Below are 18874 nucleotides of genomic sequence, written 5' to 3'. Positions count from 1 at the left end.
AAGATGTAAGGAACCTTTATTTTCTTCCACAATTGGGGATTAACTAATTAAGGAATGTCAAATATGAAAATCAACGCCTCGGTTCGTAAAATTTGTGAAAAATGTCGATTGATTCGAAGACGAGGACGAATTATAGTAATTTGTTTCAATCCAAAACATAAACAAAGACAAGGATAATATTTGAACAAACAGAAGCTTTCTAAAAAAATAGACTAGATAAAAAAAGAGAGAAAATTCTCAAATTATTTATAATATATCTATATATTATTCTATGAAAATGAAAAATCCATACATATTTTGAAAGAGTATTGATATTTCAATTTTTAACTTTGATTTCAAAAATTGTATTTGATAGTAATCGAAAGCAAATAAATAGAATATAGAAAAAATCGAATATAAAATTCGAAAATAATTTTAATTAAAAGGATCCGTTTTTTACATGAAATGGATATCTCCATACCCTATATCTTCTTGTTTTTTTAATGAAATATTGAAATAATCAAATATGGCAAAATCAATACCTAAAAAAGGTTCGCGTAAAAATGTACGTATTGGTTCGCGTAATCATACTCGTAAAATACCAAAGGGAATTATTCATGTTCAAGCTAGTTTCAACAATACTATTGTGACTATTACAGATGTACGAGGTCGGGTGATTTCTTGGTCCTCCGCGGGTACTTGTGGATTCAAGGGTACACGAAGGGGAACACCTTTTGCCGCTCAAACTGCAGCAGGAAATGCTATTCGAACAGTATCGGATCAAGGCATGCAACGAGCAGAAATCATGATAAAAGGGCCTGGCCTCGGAAGAGATGCAGCATTAAGAGCTATTCGTAGAAGTGGTATACTATTAAATTTTATACGAGATGTAACTCCTATGCCACATAATGGATGTAGGTCTCCTAAAAAAAGACGTGTATAAAACTAAAAATAAACATTAAAAATAGTTCAAGAGAAAAAAACAAGTCAAGAGTTTTATCAAAATAATTACTATGGTTCAAGAGAAATTAAGAGTCTCTACTCGGACACTACAATGGAAATGTGTTGAATCACGAATAGACAGTAAGCGTCTTTATTATGGACGCTTTATTCTGTCCCCACTTATGAAAGGTCAAGCCGATACAATAGGCATTGCAATCCGAAGAATTTTACTCGGAGAAATAGAGGGAACATGTATCACACGTGTAAAATCAGAGAAAATACCACATGAATATTCTACCATAATAGGTATTGAAGAATCAGTACATGAAATTTTCATGAATTTGAAAAAAATTGTATTGAAAAGTAATATGTATGGAACACAGGACGCATGGATTTCTTTCAAAGGTCCTGGATATATAACCGCTCAAGACATCATTTTACCACCCTCGGTGGAAATCGTTGATAATAGACAACATATAGCCAACGTAACAGAACCTGTTAATTTGTGTATTGAATTAAAAATTGAGAGAAATCGTGGGTATCGGATAAAAACATTAAAAAACTTTCAAGACGGAAGTTATGATATAGATGCTAGATTCATGCCTGTTCGAAATGTAAATTATAGTATTCATTCTTATGTCAATGGGAATGAAAAACAAGAAATACTTTTTCTGGAGATATGGACAAACGGAAGTTTAACTCCTAAGGAAGCCCTTTATGAAGCCTCCCAAAATTTGATTGATTTATTTCTTCCCTTTTTACACGCAGAAGAAGATAACTTTCATTTAGAAAAAAATCAAGACAAAGTGACTTTGCCCCTTTTTACTTTTCATGATATATTGGTTAAAGATAAACTAAGGAAAAATAAAAAAGAAATAGCATTGAAATCTATTTTTATTGACCAATTAGAATTACCTCCCAGGATCTATAATTGTCTCAAAAGATCCAATATTCATACATTATTAGAACTTTTGAATAACAGTCAAGAAGACCTTCTGAAATTTGAACATTTTCGCGTAGAAGATGGAAAATCTATATTGGACATTTTAAAAATACAAAAGTATTTTGCATAAAATTGAAATCTATTGACATAGGATTTTTTCAAATTGATTTTTTTTCTAAACTCAAAAAGGTCAAAATATGTAATTTAAATATTTAGAACAAATCCAAATGTTCAGAATATATCTAAAATGGAATAGATGTATCTAGGGATTAGTAGGTTCAGAAAGAATTCTCCCTAGATATACAATACAGATGTCATGATATTTTATTTCAAAATGAATTCAAAATGAAACCAATCTTATAATTTTAAAAAAGACCTAACGTTAGGGATTTCTCAATAGGTAATGTTGCTCCAATACCTAACCAAAGGGCAACTACAGTACCAATCAAAAAGATGGTAGTTGCTACTGGGCGGCGAAATGGATTTTGGAATTTATTAACATTCTCCAAAAAGGGTACTGTTAATAATCCCGTAGGTACCGAAACCATTAAAAGAACGCCCAATAACTTATTGGGCACTGTACGAAGTATTTGAAATACGGGAAAAAAATACCATTCAGGTAGTATTTCCAAAGGAGTTGCAAAAGGATCCGCAGGTTCCCCAATCATGGATGGTTCTAGAACCGCTAAGCCTACGTTACAGGCAATAGTACCTAGAATTACTACTGGAAAAATATATAAAAGATCGTTAGGCCATGCGGGTTCTCCATAATAATTATGACCCATTCCCTTAGCCAATTTAGCTCTTAATACAGGATCATTCAAGTCAGGTTTTTTTGTTATTGGGATAGGTGAATTCTTATAGATCCATCCTCCAAAAGAACCGGATATGATAATTTTTCATCATCCGGCTCGAGCACTAATCAAATTTTTAAACTGTATCTATAGAATAAAATAGAAAAAAATGTATGTGTTATCCACACATATATGAAGATTCTAAATAATAAAAGAAACTCGATTCTATTCTCTTTTTGCAAAGTTACAATTTTTTATTGAAAAAAAAAAATTCAGTTCTTTTTAAGTAAATTTTAGTAAACGCTCAATACCCGAGTAGACTTTTCAAGTTGATAATGCTTTCTGGGTGATCTCAAACTTTGCAATTGTTATCCTGTCAAAAAAAAAATCTTGATACTTTTTATGTACAAAGAATTTACTTGTTACTAATATAACCTAACTCGCGTTGTTCTTTAGATCTACTTTGTTCACTCCAATAGTATCAGAAATCAAATCAATGCATAGGAAATGAATGCGTTGTCATACTATATAGAATTCAGACTATACCACACCACTTCTTTTACTGGATCTTACGGAGCCTGTTGATGCAGAATAAAATCGAGTCTGATCATAGAAAAGATTCTCTTCAAGTAAAACCAGCCTACCCTCTCTGTAAGAGCCTTTCTTGGTGGTTGGAAAAAAGACACATTTAATTTTAAATTCTAATGTGGCAGATAAGAGAAAGTCATATATCTGCGCGGCCAAATAAATAGTTCAAGTCACACACTCCCATAATCCATTTTTTGTTTGGAGAGTTCCCTTCAACTATTTATGTATGTAAAAAAAAAAAACAAAAATTCAATTTTTGTTAAGTTGAAGAAAAATATCTAAATACATGTTTTATTTTTTTTTATAATCCATAATTGTAGCAATGAAATAAAATCCTCCCCAAAATAAAAAATGATAGTGATTACAAATATCTATGATCCATATTCACTATAAAGGACCAGAAATGCCTTGCTTACGTATCATTGAAAAGTGCATTAACATAAATACAGCAGTAAGAAGAGGTAATACAAAAGTATGCAAACTATAAAAACGAGTTAAGGTAGATTGGCCCACACTGGAACTTCCGCGTAATAATTCTACCAAAGACGATCCTATTACAGGAATAGCTTCGGGTACGCCTGTTACTATTTTTACTGCCCAATAACCAATTTGATCCCAAGGTAAGGAATAACCAGTTACACCAAAAGATGCAGTTAATACAGCCAAAACTACACCCGTAACCCAAGTTAATTCGCGAGGTTTTTTAAAACCACCTGTAAGATACACACGAAATACGTGTAGAATCATCATTAAGACCATCATACTTGCCGACCATCGATGAACTGATCGGATTAACCAACCAAAATTAGCTTCAGTCATTATATATTGAACAGAAGCAAAAGCTTCAGTAACGGTTGGGCGATAATAAAAAGTCATAGCAAATCCTGTTGCTACTTGGACTAAAAAACAAGTAAGTGTAATTCCCCCTAAACAATAAAATATGTTCACATGAGGCGGAACATATTTACTGGTTATATCATCGGCAATCGCCTGAATTTCAAGACGTTCTTCGAACCAATCATAAACTTTATTGAGATAGGTAACCCAAAGGAACCCCCCCAGAGAACCGTATATGCGAATTTCATCTCGTACGGCTCAAACAAAAATACCCAAATATTGATTGTAACAAAAACAGATATCTGTAATAGAAAGTTTGAAACTGCTTTATTTAATCTATTTAATCGTATGATTCTAATTTTCTCTTACGATAAAAAAAGAAAAATACGAAAGCTATTCTTTTTTGTTATTGTTATAATGCCAAAATATCAAGTCGGCACACTCGTCTTTATGGTGATCTTTTAAGGCCTCTTGAATATTCTTTACTTCATTTTTTTATTTGTATAATGTGAATTTACTGCTGTCTTCTTTATTCTTGAATTTTTATTATTGATAAGGATTTTCTTGTTAGGACCATATGAATGAATAAAAAAAACCTCAGATTCATACTAGAACCACGATGATTCAGATTCAAAACAACTTTGAATCGAAGTCCAAAAATTCTCTGAGTAAGAATTGTTGGATCATCACTTCTTCAATGAATAGATAGAATATAATGAAAAAAATAATGAAAAAATTCAAGGAAAGGTTTGTCCTTTGCTCAAAATAAAGACAAACTGGAAAAGCTTGAAAGAATCAAAATTTTTCAATTTATTTTTAGAACTCTTTGAAAAGGTTTTTAAGTCCAGTTGCGAGGTCTAAATATTTAGTATGAATCATAGTATTAAGATTTTTAGAATCTATTTTCTATATTCCGTGCTCCAGATACTAGATTAAATATCTGACGGAATAAAACCATCTCTATCAAGATAAGATGACAGACCCATTTTATGTTCTGTACTTTCAATAGGACCAATTAAAACAAGTCACACACTCATATTCCGGAAATACAGAAACAAAGAAATTCTACGATCAAACTACCACATCAAAATGGAATAGACTAAGAAACAATAAGAAACCTAAATGCTTCACTTTCTATAAACGAATTACTCGATTCTTGTGAATCTAATTGATAGAAATTCCGTCCAATAAAATGGACGAATTATAAATCTCCAAAATAATAGATAGAAATATCGCAAATAGAGCCATTGCAACACCCATCAAGGGAGTAGTTCCCCACCCCGGGGCTACTTTACCATATTCTGAATTTAAAGGTTTCAATAAATTCCCTACAACAGTTCGTCTTGAACCAGATCTAGAATTATCCTCAACGGTTTGCGTAGCCATAAATACTCTTTTTTATTCATTTAGATCTGTTGACTTTGTATACCATTCCGCTGTAAATATAAGGATCTTATCCTATAGATCGATCTATTGTGATCTGGAAACTTTATAATTAAAATAATGGAAACAGCAACTCTAATTGCCATCTCTATATCTGGTTTACTTGTAAGTTTTACTGGGTATGCCTTATATACTGCCTTTGGGCAACCCTCCCAACAACTAAGAGATCCATTTGAAGAACATGGGGACTAGTTGAAGTAATGCGCCCTCCCTATTGGGGGCTCATTACTTCAATTAAGATAATAAAAAATTATTTGACCTTTTTCGTCGGAACTTTAGGAGGTTCTCTAAAAAAAATCGCGAAAAAAATAATTCCTAAAGTTGAGACTAAGAGGAATGTATAAACCAAAGCTTCCATAAATTTAATCGTGGTTTACAATTATAGCTTTCATACCTGTTTCTTGGGGTGGGGCTCTTTTCGAAAAGAAAAAAAAGAATAAATGCAATGATTCAAATCAAGATTTATCTAGTTCTTTATGTGAAATTAAAAATGATAAAAAAGTAGAAAAGAACAAAAGAAATAATGTTATACTACCGGTCTTCTTGTAGTTGGATCTCCAAGTTTTTGGAATGCTCCAAATTCTACTTGAGCATCTAAATCTGGGTCGATACCAGCAAAAACATCTCTGAACAAAGTTCTAGAACCATGCCAAATGTGCCCGAAAAAGAATAGCAGAGCAAATGAAGCATGCCCAAAAGTAAACCAACCCCTTGGACTGCTACGAAAAACACCATCTGATTTCAAAGTAGCACGATCTAATTCAAAAATTTCCCCCAATTGAGCACGTCTAGCATATTTTTTCACAGTAGCGGGATCACTATAACTTACTCCATTAAGCTCACCACCATAGAACTCAACAGTTACACCTACTTGTTCGACACTATATTTCGATTCTGCTCTTCGAAAAGGAACATCGGCTCTAACAATTCCGTCCCCATCTACTAAAACAACTGGAAATGTTTCAAAAAAAGTAGGCATACGACGTACAAAAAGCTCATGTCCTTCTTTATCTCGAAAAATGGGATGTCCTAACCAACCGACGGCTATTCCATCTCCATTGTCCATTGAACCAGCTCTAAATAACCCCCCTTTTGCTGGATTATTTCCGATGTAATCATAAAAAGCTAATTTTTCAGGAATTTTAGACCAAGCTTCTGATAAATTTTGATTTTCGGCTAGCCCAGCACCAACTCTTCGATATATTTCTTGCTGGAAGTATCCCTGATCCCATTGATACCGAGTAGGACCAAATAATTCAATGGGGGTTGTTGCTGAACCATACCACATAGTTCCAGCAACGACAAAAGCTGCAAAAAAGACAGCAGCAATACTGCTAGAAAGGACAGTTTCAATATTTCCCATACGTAATCCTTTATACAGACGTTGGGGTGGACGCACACTAAGATGGAAAAGACCCGCTAATATGCCCAACGTTCCTGCCGCAATATGATGAGAAGCTATCCCCCCCGGAACAAAAGGATCAAAACCTTCCACACCCCACGCGGGATTTACGGATTGTATCCTTCCAGTTAGTCCATAAGGATCAGACACCCATATTCCGGGACCATACAATCCTGTTACATGAAATGCGCCAAAACCAAAACAAGCCACCCCTGCAAGAAATAAATGAATTCCAAAAATTTTTGGCAAATCCAAAGAAGGTTTTCCAGTACGTTCATCACAAAAGATTTCTAGATCCCAATAAACCCAATGCCAAATAGCCGCTAAAAAGCACAAGCCTGAAAACACTATATGTGCTCCGGCCACACCTTCGTAACTCCAAATACCCGGATTCGTTATAGCCCCTCCTGTGATATTCCAACCGCCCCACGAATTAGTTATTCCTAAACGAGTCATGAAAGGTATAACGAACATACCCTGTCTCCACATTGGATCAAGAACAGGATCAGAGGGATCAAAAACTGCTAATTCATATAGAGCCATCGAACCGGCCCAACCAGCAACTAGAGCTGTGTGCATTATATGAACAGAAAGCAAACGGCCCGGATCATTTAAAACAACAGTATGAACACGATACCAAGGTAAACCCATGAAAAAATACCCCTTCAACAAAAAATAGACACTATGTAACTTTATTGCACTGGAAAAAAATGAATATAGCCTTTCAGTAGATTCTCTTGGAAAATGGAACAATCATATTTGTCGAAATCAAAGAAACAGATTTATTCTATACCGGATAAGTAACAATACGCAATGGTGGGGAGACGAAAGGGGTTGACAACTTTCTCTATGACTATTTAAATAAGTAAATGCAGACATATTCGCTTATCACCCCAATGACCCATTTATAACAACTCGACTTTATTTAGTCTTCTTTTTTATAAAAAAAAAGCAATATTAATATAAAATCAAGTAAATCTTTTTTAACACGATAAGCTAATTCTTACGTTTCCACACTAAAGTGAGATATATGACTTTATTATTTGTCCATTTTATGCCCATTGGTGTTCCAAGAGTACCCTTTCGAACCCCCGGGGATAAAGATGCATCTTGGGTTGATATATAGTGCGACTTGTCAGATATAGTAGGTTATATGGGATTTACCCGTTTTCTCCCCCGATCGAGATATCCCCGCTTTCACCCCCAAAAGAGAATGATGAAATCATAAAGATAAAAAAATGGGGAGCGTGAAGTGTAATGAAGTACTATTCTATCGATTTTTTCATTTTTAGAGAAAAATTTCCAGATTATTACTCGACATTATGAATAATTTATGGTTGGCTTAATTGGACCAATAAAAGAAAGTACCCAGGCTCTGTGTAGAAAAAACCAATTGGTAATATTTCTATGATCACTAATTCTATGATATCCATATATTTTATTTTACAGAAAGAAAACATTACTCAATTCAGCAAAGGAAGAAGTTCTAACAAAAATACATAGTTTTGGAATATTTGTTCTATATGTGCAAATCCAAATCGGGCAGATCTTTACTCAGAGTAGAAAAGAAACCTAAAAGAATTGAAAAAGTCCATTCAGAAACAAGAAAATTACATTGTGATTCGGCTTCGATCTCGATGAAAGCAATACATCAATGAGAAGATAGTTCACTAAATTAAGTATATTCTTCTTTTTTTTTAGTTCGAAGAAATCCATTAGAAAAAGAGAAAGATTAAAATCGACACATTGATTCCTTTTTTGCTTATATAATTTTTGATGAACTGTATGCATCAAAAGGTGCATGTACGGCTTTTAAGGAAAAAATGGAATCCTAATCAATCGACTTTATCGAGAAAGATTACTTTTTTTAGGTCAAGATGTTGATAGTGAAATATCGAATCAACTTATTAGTATTATGATATATCTGAGCATAGAGAAAGAGAATAAAGAATTGTCTCTGTTTATAAACTCTCCGGGGGGGTGGGTAATACCTGGAATAGCTATTTATGATACTATGCAATTTGTACAACCAGATGTACAGACAGTATGTCTGGGATTAGCTGCTTCAATGGGATCCTTTCTTTTGGCAGGAGGCACAATTACCAAACGTCTTGCATTTCCTCACGCTTGGCGCCAATGATTTTTTTTTTTGAGAATATATAGAATAGATATCTATCTATATATACTATACCTTCGCCATAAAAACCAAAGTAATAATAGCATGGTATTTTGAATTCCATATGCAATTTTTTTGAATCATTTAATTATATATAGAAAGAGTAGTATGAAAAAGAGGGTATTTCAAATTTTATCTGATCTATAAGGAACCTAGTTTCATCTTAGTGTCGCATACTTTTTTGTTTTTTTTTTCATACCAGAAAGCTTGTAACAATTTTTATTTGAATCAGAATAAAACATAACATAAAAAAAAAAAGAAACTTTTGGATTGTTGAATACCAAAATGATATAAAAAACAACGGAACCATCGTAGTATTTCAAAATAGATTAAAAAAAAAAGAAAGTTGGTTATTCTATTGTTTCTTATTTAAGGATCCGGATCCAAAAGACCTAGGAGATTTTGTACTTCTTTTTTATTTGATATAAAAAAAAAGAAATTTTGAAATGTAGAAACAAAATTCATCGAAGAAAATACTCTATCCAGAGAGGAAAAAATGAATTGCATAGGTACAAAAGCCGTATGCATCAATACGCAGAAACTGCTTGTACGGTTATTGAATATTCTTTTTGCCCTTTTCTTAGCTTAGTTGTCTTCTTTATATATCTTGGGAATAAAGACAATGTTTAGCAATCTACCAATATAGTAAAAAGAATTCTAAAAATATTTATCAAGATAAGGGAAATACTACTTAAGTGATATAATCAGGGTAATGATCCACCAACCTGCTAGTTCTTTTTATGAGGCACAAGCGGGAGAATTTGTCCTGGAAGCAGAAGAGCTACTGAAACTGCGTGAAACTATCACAAATGTTTATGTACAAAGAACGGGCAAACCTTTATGGGTTATATCGGACGACATGGAAAGGGACGTTTTTATGTCAGCAGCAGAAGCCCAAGCTCATGGAATTGTAGATCTTGTAGCAGTTTAATAAAAAATTGGTGGCAAAGGTTATTCTAATTAAATACAGGATTGGAATTTTAATTTTTTACTCTTCGTACTTGACATTTTAAAATAAAATCTCTAAGAGTTAATCTATTAATATACTATAAATAATATAGGCTATAAGGAATATAGAATATAAGTAATTCACGGTTAGGATAGATCTAAACCTGCTCATTATACAAAAATATAGATATATATAGTACGACTTACCATGCCAACTATGAAACAACTTATTAGAAACACAAGACAGCCAATCCGAAACGTCACAAAATCCCCAGCTCTTCGGGGATGCCCTCAACGCCGAGGAACGTGTACCAGGGTGTATGTGCGACTCGTTCAGCTTAAATACTAAGAAAAAAACAAATTCAAAAATTTTTCAGTATTAGTAATCGGTTAAGATAGTGTGAATGCAAAAACTACATTCACACTATCTTAACTTAATATATAATTCTTATATATATAATTATATAATTCTTTACATTCTTCTATCTTGTATCAAATTTATGGTTCCGATTGGTGCAAAACCAATAATACTAATTTGCAATTTCATATGAGAAGGACTTTCCCATCGGTAACAAAAAAAGTTACCCGTTAAGCGGAGAAAATACTATTTCAATTAAAAAGAAAGTATGTCCTTAAGTATGTCCTTAATGAATGAATTTTGATGGATTTTTTAAGAATAGAATAAGAGGGTCAGCTACCCAGCAAATTTTCATAATTAAATACCGTTACTATATAATTAGATTTAGTTGTGAAAAAACCTACTTACTCAATATTGTTGCATGGGTAGAGCCACAGAGTGTGAACTGTACAAGTGAACACTAACATTGATTAATTGAATCAAAAATGAAAAGAAAAAGGCTCCGGTGTATAGAGAGGACCTGGTCATTTCTCAAAAAAATCATAGAAACGAAGGAACCCACCAATTTATTCTAAAAATATGTGTCCTAGTTCATTTACTATTTTTATTTTATTTGATATCTAGTATCAATACAATTTCTGATTTTGTGGTTGGGGCGGTTATAGTAGCAAGAGCCGTTGGAATTTTTTTTTTTATACATCGGAAGAATCCATTTTTGTTATTAATAGACTAGGAAGATAAAAAGAATAACTGAAAAATGAAAAAGTTATTCCTGAAAATATCATTTATTCAATGACCAGAATTAAACGAGGATATATAGCTCACAAACGGAGGACAAAAATTCGTTTCTTCATATCAAGTTTTCGCGGAGCTCATTCAAGACTTACTCGAACTATTACTCAACAGAAATTGAAAGCTTTGGTTTCGGCTCATCGTGATAGAGATAGGAAAAAAAGAGATTTTCGTGGTTTATGGATTAGTCGAATAAATGCAGTAATTCGCGAGAATCAAAAAGTATCTTATATTTATAGTAATTTAATTAATAGTCTATACACGAAGCAATTGCTTCTTAATCGTAAAATAGTTGCACAAATTGCTATATTAAAAGAGAATTGTCTTTTTATGATTGCCGATAATATCCTAAAAACTTAAAACCCCTTATTTACGAAGGTATAGACTAGAAATTTGTTTATTTTGATAGCTTTAGCATATGCTAAAGCTATCAAAATAAACAACCATGCTTCAAAAATTATTCTTCGTTACCTATTATCTTTTTTATTACAACAAAAAAATCAAATGGAATTATCCTAATTTTGAACAAAACATCAATCCATGTTTAATTCGAATCTAAATTCAAATTGGATTTCGAATTTTTAATTTCTATTTTTTTTTCTTAAAGTATTAATTTTAGCAGTCGACTCGCTTTTTTCAAATTGTTTTTCGTTAGTAAGAAAAGGTAACGAAGATAAAATACGAGCTTGTTTTATAGCAATTGTAATTAATCGTTGTTGTTTTAAGGTCAATCTATTTACACGTCTAGATAATATTTTTCCTTGTTCACTAATAAATCGACAAATTAAACCCATGTTTTTATAATCAATTCGGTCCCCCGATTGAATCGGGGGCAAACGTCTACGAAAAGATCGCTTGGATTTAATAAAGAGTCGCTTAGATTTTTCCATAGTTTATTTATTCCTATTCCAAAAATAACATTTATTTCAAGAAATATAATTATAATAAAGGATTGGTATTTTTTTTTTTCTTGTTCTTTAGCATATGTTGTTATATAACGACGGGGACATCGACATCATTTTATCAATTCCAATCAACTAGGCAGGTGTATTGTGTCGATTCTTGTTAGTAATCTATCTAGAAATACTGCTTGATTCCTTATTTAGACTCTTTTTATCACAACCAGTACCTTTCAAAATAACACTTACTCGGATATCTTTACCCTTGGACATGACCCTCCTTTGGGTTTTTAATTAACTTATAACTCTTTTCGGATTCGAATCTAAGAAAAAGATGAAAACAACTAAGATAAAAAAGAAGAATTCGAAAAATGATGAAAGATTTCGTTCCAATTTAATTGAATCTAGTACAAAAAAGATAGTACAAAAAGAATACATGGATCTGGAACTATATTTCGTTTCAAATTGCCAGTATTTTAGTTTTTTTTAAGTATTTTTTATAATATTGTTGCCCCAACCTATCCATTGGATTTCTGCTTTCACTTTATTTTTCATAGGAATTGAATTAATAATTCAATTCCTATGAAGCCTGGACCAGATCCCGAGTTTCAATCCGAATTTGAATGAGGCCGATTTAATCTTTCTTCTTTCTCTTTCCTAAAAAAAAAAAGAAGAGTAGGTTAATTACACATATTTTATATATAATTGGACTTTTAATCTTCTTCACCCCTTCCCGTGTCAATAACTAAAATGAAAAAAAGGGGAATATCAATGCATCTGGAAAAAAACGATTGATCTCTATCAATAGACCCGCCAAAGCCCCGAACCATAAAGTACTTACTACTGGTGCCACGGAAAGATATGTTTTTAGATCTCGCATTTAAAATCCTCCTTTCTTTTTATTTTTGAAGTATTTTATTTTTTTTTCTGTTGATATATATCAACAGAGAAAAATGTGGAAAACAAGACAAAGATTCTTTACAATAACACTATAAACAACTGGAAAAGGGATGTAGCGCAGCTTGGTAGCGCGTTTGTTTTGGGTACAAAATGTCACGGGTTCAAATCCTGTCATCCCTATCCCTAACTATTACTTATTCTATGATATTCCGTATTCTATGATATTCCATATTCTATGAGATGAGCAATAAACCGGGAACCTTTGAAGACGAATTCCAATTGAACATACATACTTAATATCTATATGCAAAATGGATTTGGATCATAGTAGAAAAGAATTTATGAAAAAAAAGCGCTCTTAGTTCAGTTCGGCAGAACGCGGGTCTCCAAAACCCGATGTCGTAGGTTCAAATCCTACAGAGCGTGATTCTAGTATTGTTCGCCTGATAATTACACTGAAATAATTGAACATTCAAAAGAAAGTCTGAATTTTATCCTTGTCGATTAGGATGAAACTAAATAAATAGGGAATCACAAAAAAAGAGACATTTATTAATCAAAGATTCAACTGATCACCTCGTCGGTATTGTAAATATGCAGTTACAAATAATCCAGCCAAAGTAATAGGAATTAAACCTAACACGATTCCAAATAGAAAAACTTCAATCATTTTTATTTGTTCGAAAAGTAAAAAGAAAGGTAATATCTAGCCTTAAACATAAATCTGTATTGATCATGAATCTCAACGATCGAGAATTGTAAATTGACATAGTAAGGAATTATAGAATGTCTTATACTAAAATTGACTATTCCTCTAAAAATTAAAAATCAAATAAGTCGTATTTTACTAAGACCAATAAATAGAGACGAGGTTATTATTAAAACCGATAGTAAAAAACCGAAATAACTAGTGATAGTGGGCATATAGAAACTAAATGAAATATTTTCGTTCTTTTTATACATATGTTTATAAAGCACTTCCCTAAATTTCCATTTTTGAGAGAAAAAAGAAGATAAAAAATCCTACTTCAAAGATACAATTCAAAATTGGCGATTCATCAATAAATCATTAGATACGAATAAAAAGAAATAGAGTAACATAATTTATATATAAATTCCACATCTGTTACATCTACCCATCCTATGATTTCAAATCAACAGACTTCTTAATCAACTCAGGAATTAAGTAAACCTGCTCTAATGAAAATATTGAGTATTATTCTATAGATATCCAATAGAATTATCTTTCTATTAGAAAAAGAAAAATTAAGAATATTCAAACAAAGAATAATAACTTTGTTATTTCATTTTATTTCACTTTGAATTAATGTAGAAGAAAATCGAAAAAAAAGATCTTCAAGAACCACAAAAAATAGATTTCTTGATTTGGCACTAATTGAAAAAATATAAAATCTACTTTATGAATTATCAGAAACCCTTTTCTCATATTCCGATTTTAATGGATCTTTAGTTTCTAATCCAAAACTAATAATTTGAAATGTTAAGAACCTTCCTTTTATACTATTACTCTAAAAATTTAATATAAAAAAAATTTTTATATACCCAAACTTTGCAAAATTTTCTATCGGATTTTTGACTACATAGAGACAATCAATGAAAAAAGAAGAAAAAAATCTAGTACTAAAATTTTACACTGATTGTGAAATTTCATTGCTCTGTTAGAAGAAGGATAGCTATACTGATTCGGTATACTCAAAAGACACCGTTGGTACAAAATGGACGATCTAACAAGGATTCTATTTCAGTAAATTTCGCCTTACTGATCTCGTCTTTTATGGACTCGATCCCCCCCTTTTGACTGTACAAGAATATGTGGAGTTCAAGATGTCTGGAAGCACAGGAGAACGTTCTTTTGCTGATATTATTACCAGTATCCGATACTGGATTATTCATAGCATTACTATACCCTCCCTATTCATTGCAGGTTGGTTATTTGTCAGTACAGGTCTAGCTTACGATGTATTTGGAAGTCCCCGCCCAAACGAGTATTTTACAGAGAACCGACAAGGAATTCCATTAATAACTGGCCGTTTTGATCCTTTGGAACAACTTGATGAATTTAGTAGATCTTTTTAGGAGGCTCCAATGACTATAGATAGGACCTATCCAATTTTTACAGTACGATGGCTAGCTGTTCACGGACTAGCGGTACCCACTGTTTCTTTTTTGGGATCAATATCAGCAATGCAGTTCATCCAACGATAAACTTAATTTGAATTATAGAGCTATGACACAATCAAACCCAAATGAACAAAATGTTGAATTGAATCGTACCAGTCTCTACTGGGGGTTATTACTTATTTTTGTACTTGCTGTTTTATTTTCAAATTATTTCTTCAATTAATTAGAATTAATAGATAGAATTAATAGAAAAAATAGGAATAGTAAATAATATATATATATTAAGAATTCTTTTATTCCATTCGGAAGGATATCATTTCATAATTATCTATGACTGTTTGTTAATGTCTTTAGCATGACTGACTACGTGATTAAATGTGGAGGAAAGTGGGATAAATGGCCGATACTACTGGAAGAATTCCTCTTTGGATAATAGGTACTGTAACTGGTATTACTGTGATCGGTTTAATTGGTATTTTCTTTTATGGTTCATATTCCGGATTGGGCTCATCTCTCTAGTAATCGTATTCTATTTGGGTTTTTGAAATGAAAGTATAAGAACTGAACAGGGATCCACTCTTTCTTTGACGAATGCAAGTGGATCCCCCTTGAGTTCTTAAGAATTCTACTTTTTTTTCATATAAATGACTACTTCTTCCGATGTTTCAAAAAATTCCATTTCATTCTTTTTTTTTGTTCACTACATATTATATACAATAATTTATATACCATAAAAGATTATCTGGCAGAAAGATTCTAAGTTGGAAAAAAGAGAAACTAAGATATAGGATTTTTCAGGAAGGGATTCAAAAATAGTATTTTATTGATATTTTTAGAATATTTCTATTTCAACACAAACAAGAAGGAATAGTAATCGGACTCTAGGAAAGGACAAAAAAAGAAAAAACAAAGAATCCCCCTTAGAGTAACTTTTCCATATTTGAATTTATATATATATATCTTTTTTATATTATACAGATATTATACAGAATAGAATTACAAAAATTATCAAAAAAATTGAGTTCTTTTTACGAGTTTAATATGTTGATAAATACGCGGAACTAAAAATTCATTTCGAACAATTGAACCTTCTCAAATTGTTTCTTCTTAAGAACTAAAAAGATTTGTGCTAAAATAATAGATGCCAAGAAGAACAAGAGACCTTGAACACGTAATGGATCTTGAAGTACTATTTCCGCATCCCCCTGACCAAATCCACCGACATTAGGATTACTTGTTAATGGCTGATCAAGTTTGATAGATTCACCTTCTGAAACAAGAAGTTCTGGTCCTGGAGGTATAATATCAATCACTTCACGCTCATCTAATGCATCTACTATAGTGATTTCGTATCCCCCTTTTTCTTTTCGTATGATTTTTTTGACTATACCTGCTGCTGTAGCATTATAAACATTATTATTACTCTTGCTCCCGTCAAGATAAATCTGGCCCCTTCCCCTGTTCCCGCCTACATATATAGGATATTTTAAGAAATGAATATCTCTTTTACTAGCGGGATCCGGGGAAAGAATAGGAAACGTGATTTCATTATATTTCTGACCAGGAACAGGGCCTACTACAAGAATATTTTTTTTTGTAGGGCGATAGTTTTGAAAAGACAGATTGCCTATCTTCTCTTTAATCTCAGGCGAAATACGATCGGGGGGTGCCAATTCAAAACCTTCCGGTAAAATAAGAACAGCCCCCACATTCAAAGTTCCCTTTTTACCATTAGCTAGAACTTGTTTCACTTGCATATCATAAGGAATTCGAACAACTGCTTCAAATACAGTATCAGGAAGTACCGCTTGTGGAACCTCAATATCCACGGGCTTATTAGCTAAATGGCAATTGGCACAGACAATACGACCGGTTGCTTCTCGGGGATTTTCATAACCCTGCTGTGCAAAAATTGGATATGCATTTGAAAAGGGTGCTCGAATTATTATATATATCATGACCGATATAGAAATGGATCGGGTAATCCCTTCCTTTATACAAGAAAAAGCATTTCTAGTTTGCATGGTCTAATCATTGATCCTGAAAATTTCTACAATAAGATTAGGTAGGTCACTCGCATAGTTCCCTATCCAAGGTGGGAACCCCTTTTTTATTTAACTTTTTTTTAAGAGGGGAAAATGAAAAATTATCTTTTTTTAGATAAAAACTTGAAATTCATTGAAGTAAATCGGTTTTTCTGTCAATCATTCATTGAATGATAAATCACTACAAGTGATGGAGATATGCGATTTAAATAACGGAAAATCCAATATTTTAAAATTGTATCTAAAATGACTGGAAAAGTGGACACAAGACCGGATATAATTTGATCATTTTGAGCAAATCCAAAATCTTTATAAACGAAGCCAAAAAGTAGTTCCCACCCATGGGTTGAATGGAATCCTATACATAAATCAGTTAATAAAAGAATAGAAAAAGCTTTTATTGTGTCACTTAAATTATATATAAATTCTCGAACCAAAGAGTTAATAAGAACAAGTTCTTGATTACCAAGAATAGAATAACCGCTTAGAATAAAGAAACAAATTATATTTGTGGAGAAGTGCAAAATCGTATTCATACGATCTTCATTGTGTGTTTTGATTAATTGGATTGTTTCTTTATAAATTCCAGTACGAAGGTTTTGTATATATGTTTTCGGACATTCCTTTAACATGTCATCTAAGAAAAACAGTTCCTCTAATTCTATGAATTTGTTTAGAATACTCTTTTCTTTAATATCATTCAAGAAAATTTCGGATTGACTAGTATTCCACCAATTAATAAACCAAGATTCCAGACTTTTCTTAAATGTGAAAGAGATACACCAGGGCAAAAAGACTATAGATGTAAGATATAGAAGGGGAATGCTTTTTTTTTTCATTTTTCGTCTTTAATGAACTTAACTTCATCTCTTTCGTCAACTCTATATGATAATAACTTTTCTATCAAGTATAAGCTTCATTACAAGTTATAGAGCTTCTAGATAAATTTAGATTGTATTTTATCTTTTTTTTACTTAAACTTCGGAAGTTAGCCTTTGCCTTCTTTAATTGAGAAAAAAGAATACATAAATCGAATACGAAATCGAAAGAATTAACAGTAAATTCCAATCCCATGAAGAAAAAAATATTGTTTCGAAAGGATATTAGTTGCTAACATTCGAAGAAAAAAGGATTCCTTTTTAGAAATACACCAAGGAGCACTTCGAGTTATGACTATAATATTAAGATTTCGAAATCAAATAATGTCCCATCTATAAAAATTGAAATATTTTGAAAACTTTTTTGTTTTCAAAATATTTCAATCGGTACACTAAAGAAATAGGACAATTCTTAAACTTTTTGTGCAATTTTATTTCTAGTTAAGTCCAATTTTCATCAATACAGAAGCGGTACACCTAAAAAAAAAGCTAATTCGCCAGCTCTATTTGCAATTTCTGGTGGAGTCAAATTATCTTCAATACGAGTCAAGGGAATAAACCCCTGTTCTATTGTTTCCATATAAACGATACTCTCATAAGTAAGAGTACGAGTAAAAATACCTCGTTCTTGAACTCCTGTTATTATTCTGATAGATTGAATATCGTTCATAGGTATTTTTATAAGAATACGACGATTTTTTCCAGGAAATCCCCAACGAAGAAAACATACTTCTTTTTTCTTTTTTTTATCGAAGATATCAAAACCACCGCCTATATCCCACAAAATAATCCACCACAAATAAAAACT

General features: G+C 32.1%; 22 protein-coding genes and 3 non-coding genes across 26 annotated transcripts. All coding sequences in view use genetic code 11, as the record gives it.

Moving 5' to 3' along the window:
- The first annotated feature begins 63 nt into the window (after nucleotides 1-63).
- rpl36 (ribosomal protein L36) lies at nucleotides 64-177 on the top strand. Its single transcript has one exon. The coding sequence runs from the start codon at nucleotides 64-66 to the stop codon at nucleotides 175-177; it is 114 nt and encodes a 37-aa protein (YP_006460376.1).
- Nucleotides 178-505: 328 nt separating this feature from the next.
- rps11 (ribosomal protein S11) lies at nucleotides 506-922 on the top strand. Its single transcript has one exon. It carries the CDS (start codon nucleotides 506-508, stop codon nucleotides 920-922), a length of 417 nt encoding a protein of 138 aa, YP_006460375.1.
- A 70-nt stretch (nucleotides 923-992) lies between these two features.
- On the top strand, nucleotides 993-1994 carry rpoA (RNA polymerase alpha subunit). Its single transcript has one exon. It carries the CDS (start codon nucleotides 993-995, stop codon nucleotides 1992-1994), a length of 1002 nt encoding a protein of 333 aa, YP_006460374.1.
- A 235-nt stretch (nucleotides 1995-2229) lies between these two features.
- On the bottom strand, nucleotides 2230-3430 carry petD (cytochrome b6). The gene is made up of 2 exons: nucleotides 3422-3430; nucleotides 2230-2703 (listed from the first exon to the last, which is right to left on the bottom strand). The coding sequence occupies exons 1-2, from the start codon at nucleotides 3428-3430 to the stop codon at nucleotides 2230-2232; spliced, it is 483 nt and encodes a 160-aa protein (YP_006460373.1).
- Nucleotides 3431-3633: 203 nt separating this feature from the next.
- Nucleotides 3634-5120, bottom strand: petB (cytochrome b6). The gene is made up of 2 exons: nucleotides 5115-5120; nucleotides 3634-4275 (listed from the first exon to the last, which is right to left on the bottom strand). The coding sequence occupies exons 1-2, from the start codon at nucleotides 5118-5120 to the stop codon at nucleotides 3634-3636; spliced, it is 648 nt and encodes a 215-aa protein (YP_006460372.1).
- Nucleotides 5121-5247: 127 nt separating this feature from the next.
- psbH (photosystem II phosphoprotein) lies at nucleotides 5248-5469 on the bottom strand. Its single transcript has one exon. It carries the CDS (start codon nucleotides 5467-5469, stop codon nucleotides 5248-5250), a length of 222 nt encoding a protein of 73 aa, YP_006460371.1.
- Nucleotides 5470-5586: 117 nt separating this feature from the next.
- Nucleotides 5587-5718, top strand: psbN (photosystem II protein N). Its single transcript has one exon. It carries the CDS (start codon nucleotides 5587-5589, stop codon nucleotides 5716-5718), a length of 132 nt encoding a protein of 43 aa, YP_006460370.1.
- Nucleotides 5719-5776: 58 nt separating this feature from the next.
- On the bottom strand, nucleotides 5777-5884 carry psbT (photosystem II protein T). The gene has a single exon. It carries the CDS (start codon nucleotides 5882-5884, stop codon nucleotides 5777-5779), a length of 108 nt encoding a protein of 35 aa, YP_006460369.1.
- Nucleotides 5885-6052: 168 nt separating this feature from the next.
- Nucleotides 6053-7579, bottom strand: psbT (photosystem II 47 kDa protein). Its single transcript has one exon. It carries the CDS (start codon nucleotides 7577-7579, stop codon nucleotides 6053-6055), a length of 1527 nt encoding a protein of 508 aa, YP_006460368.1.
- A 403-nt stretch (nucleotides 7580-7982) lies between these two features.
- Nucleotides 7983-10035, top strand: clpP (clp protease proteolytic subunit). The gene is made up of 3 exons: nucleotides 7983-8051; nucleotides 8760-9056; nucleotides 9811-10035. The coding sequence occupies exons 1-3, from the start codon at nucleotides 7983-7985 to the stop codon at nucleotides 10033-10035; spliced, it is 591 nt and encodes a 196-aa protein (YP_006460367.1).
- Nucleotides 10036-10260: 225 nt separating this feature from the next.
- Nucleotides 10261-10374, top strand: rps12 (ribosomal protein S12; one part of a trans-spliced gene, as the record gives it; the record has 2 gene entries for this part). Coding sequences YP_006460366.1 and YP_006460321.1 both cover nucleotides 10261-10374 — 114 coding nt within the window.
- An 828-nt stretch (nucleotides 10375-11202) lies between these two features.
- Nucleotides 11203-11562, top strand: rpl20 (ribosomal protein L20). Its single transcript has one exon. The coding sequence runs from the start codon at nucleotides 11203-11205 to the stop codon at nucleotides 11560-11562; it is 360 nt and encodes a 119-aa protein (YP_006460365.1).
- A 221-nt stretch (nucleotides 11563-11783) lies between these two features.
- On the bottom strand, nucleotides 11784-12092 carry rps18 (ribosomal protein S18). Its single transcript has one exon. It carries the CDS (start codon nucleotides 12090-12092, stop codon nucleotides 11784-11786), a length of 309 nt encoding a protein of 102 aa, YP_006460364.1.
- Nucleotides 12093-12846: 754 nt separating this feature from the next.
- psaJ (photosystem I subunit IX) lies at nucleotides 12847-12981 on the bottom strand. Its single transcript has one exon. The coding sequence runs from the start codon at nucleotides 12979-12981 to the stop codon at nucleotides 12847-12849; it is 135 nt and encodes a 44-aa protein (YP_006460363.1).
- Nucleotides 12982-13107: 126 nt separating this feature from the next.
- Nucleotides 13108-13181, top strand: trnP-UGG. The gene has a single exon. It is a non-coding gene; the product is annotated as a tRNA-Pro (tRNA).
- Nucleotides 13109-13179, top strand: trnP-GGG. The gene has a single exon. It is a non-coding gene; the product is annotated as a tRNA-Pro (tRNA).
- A 172-nt stretch (nucleotides 13182-13353) lies between the features above and the next one.
- trnW-CCA lies at nucleotides 13354-13427 on the top strand. The gene has a single exon. It is a non-coding gene; the product is annotated as a tRNA-Trp (tRNA).
- Nucleotides 13428-13557: 130 nt separating this feature from the next.
- Nucleotides 13558-13671, bottom strand: petG (cytochrome b6/f complex subunit V). Its single transcript has one exon. The coding sequence runs from the start codon at nucleotides 13669-13671 to the stop codon at nucleotides 13558-13560; it is 114 nt and encodes a 37-aa protein (YP_006460362.1).
- Nucleotides 13672-13829: 158 nt separating this feature from the next.
- On the bottom strand, nucleotides 13830-13925 carry petL (cytochrome b6/f complex subunit VI). The gene has a single exon. It carries the CDS (start codon nucleotides 13923-13925, stop codon nucleotides 13830-13832), a length of 96 nt encoding a protein of 31 aa, YP_006460361.1.
- A 921-nt stretch (nucleotides 13926-14846) lies between these two features.
- Nucleotides 14847-15098, top strand: psbE (photosystem II cytochrome b559 alpha subunit). Its single transcript has one exon. It carries the CDS (start codon nucleotides 14847-14849, stop codon nucleotides 15096-15098), a length of 252 nt encoding a protein of 83 aa, YP_006460360.1.
- A 9-nt stretch (nucleotides 15099-15107) lies between these two features.
- psbF (photosystem II cytochrome b559 beta subunit) lies at nucleotides 15108-15227 on the top strand. The gene has a single exon. It carries the CDS (start codon nucleotides 15108-15110, stop codon nucleotides 15225-15227), a length of 120 nt encoding a protein of 39 aa, YP_006460359.1.
- A 22-nt stretch (nucleotides 15228-15249) lies between these two features.
- psbL (photosystem II protein L) lies at nucleotides 15250-15366 on the top strand. Its single transcript has one exon. The coding sequence runs from the start codon at nucleotides 15250-15252 to the stop codon at nucleotides 15364-15366; it is 117 nt and encodes a 38-aa protein (YP_006460358.1).
- A 173-nt stretch (nucleotides 15367-15539) lies between these two features.
- On the top strand, nucleotides 15540-15662 carry psbJ (photosystem II protein J). The gene has a single exon. It carries the CDS (start codon nucleotides 15540-15542, stop codon nucleotides 15660-15662), a length of 123 nt encoding a protein of 40 aa, YP_006460357.1.
- A 542-nt stretch (nucleotides 15663-16204) lies between these two features.
- Nucleotides 16205-17167, bottom strand: petA (cytochrome f). The gene has a single exon. The coding sequence runs from the start codon at nucleotides 17165-17167 to the stop codon at nucleotides 16205-16207; it is 963 nt and encodes a 320-aa protein (YP_006460356.1).
- A 176-nt stretch (nucleotides 17168-17343) lies between these two features.
- cemA (chloroplast envelope membrane protein) lies at nucleotides 17344-18027 on the bottom strand. The gene has a single exon. The coding sequence runs from the start codon at nucleotides 18025-18027 to the stop codon at nucleotides 17344-17346; it is 684 nt and encodes a 227-aa protein (YP_006460355.1).
- Nucleotides 18028-18874: the final 847 nt, after the last annotated feature.

Source organism: Vigna unguiculata, chloroplast (assembly GCF_004118075.2).
Source record: "Vigna unguiculata chloroplast, complete genome".
Lineage (NCBI taxonomy): Eukaryota > Viridiplantae > Streptophyta > Magnoliopsida > Fabales > Fabaceae > Vigna > Vigna unguiculata.
The sequence above is the reverse complement of the archived record's forward strand: the minus strand, read 5'-3'. Positions and strand labels throughout refer to the sequence as shown.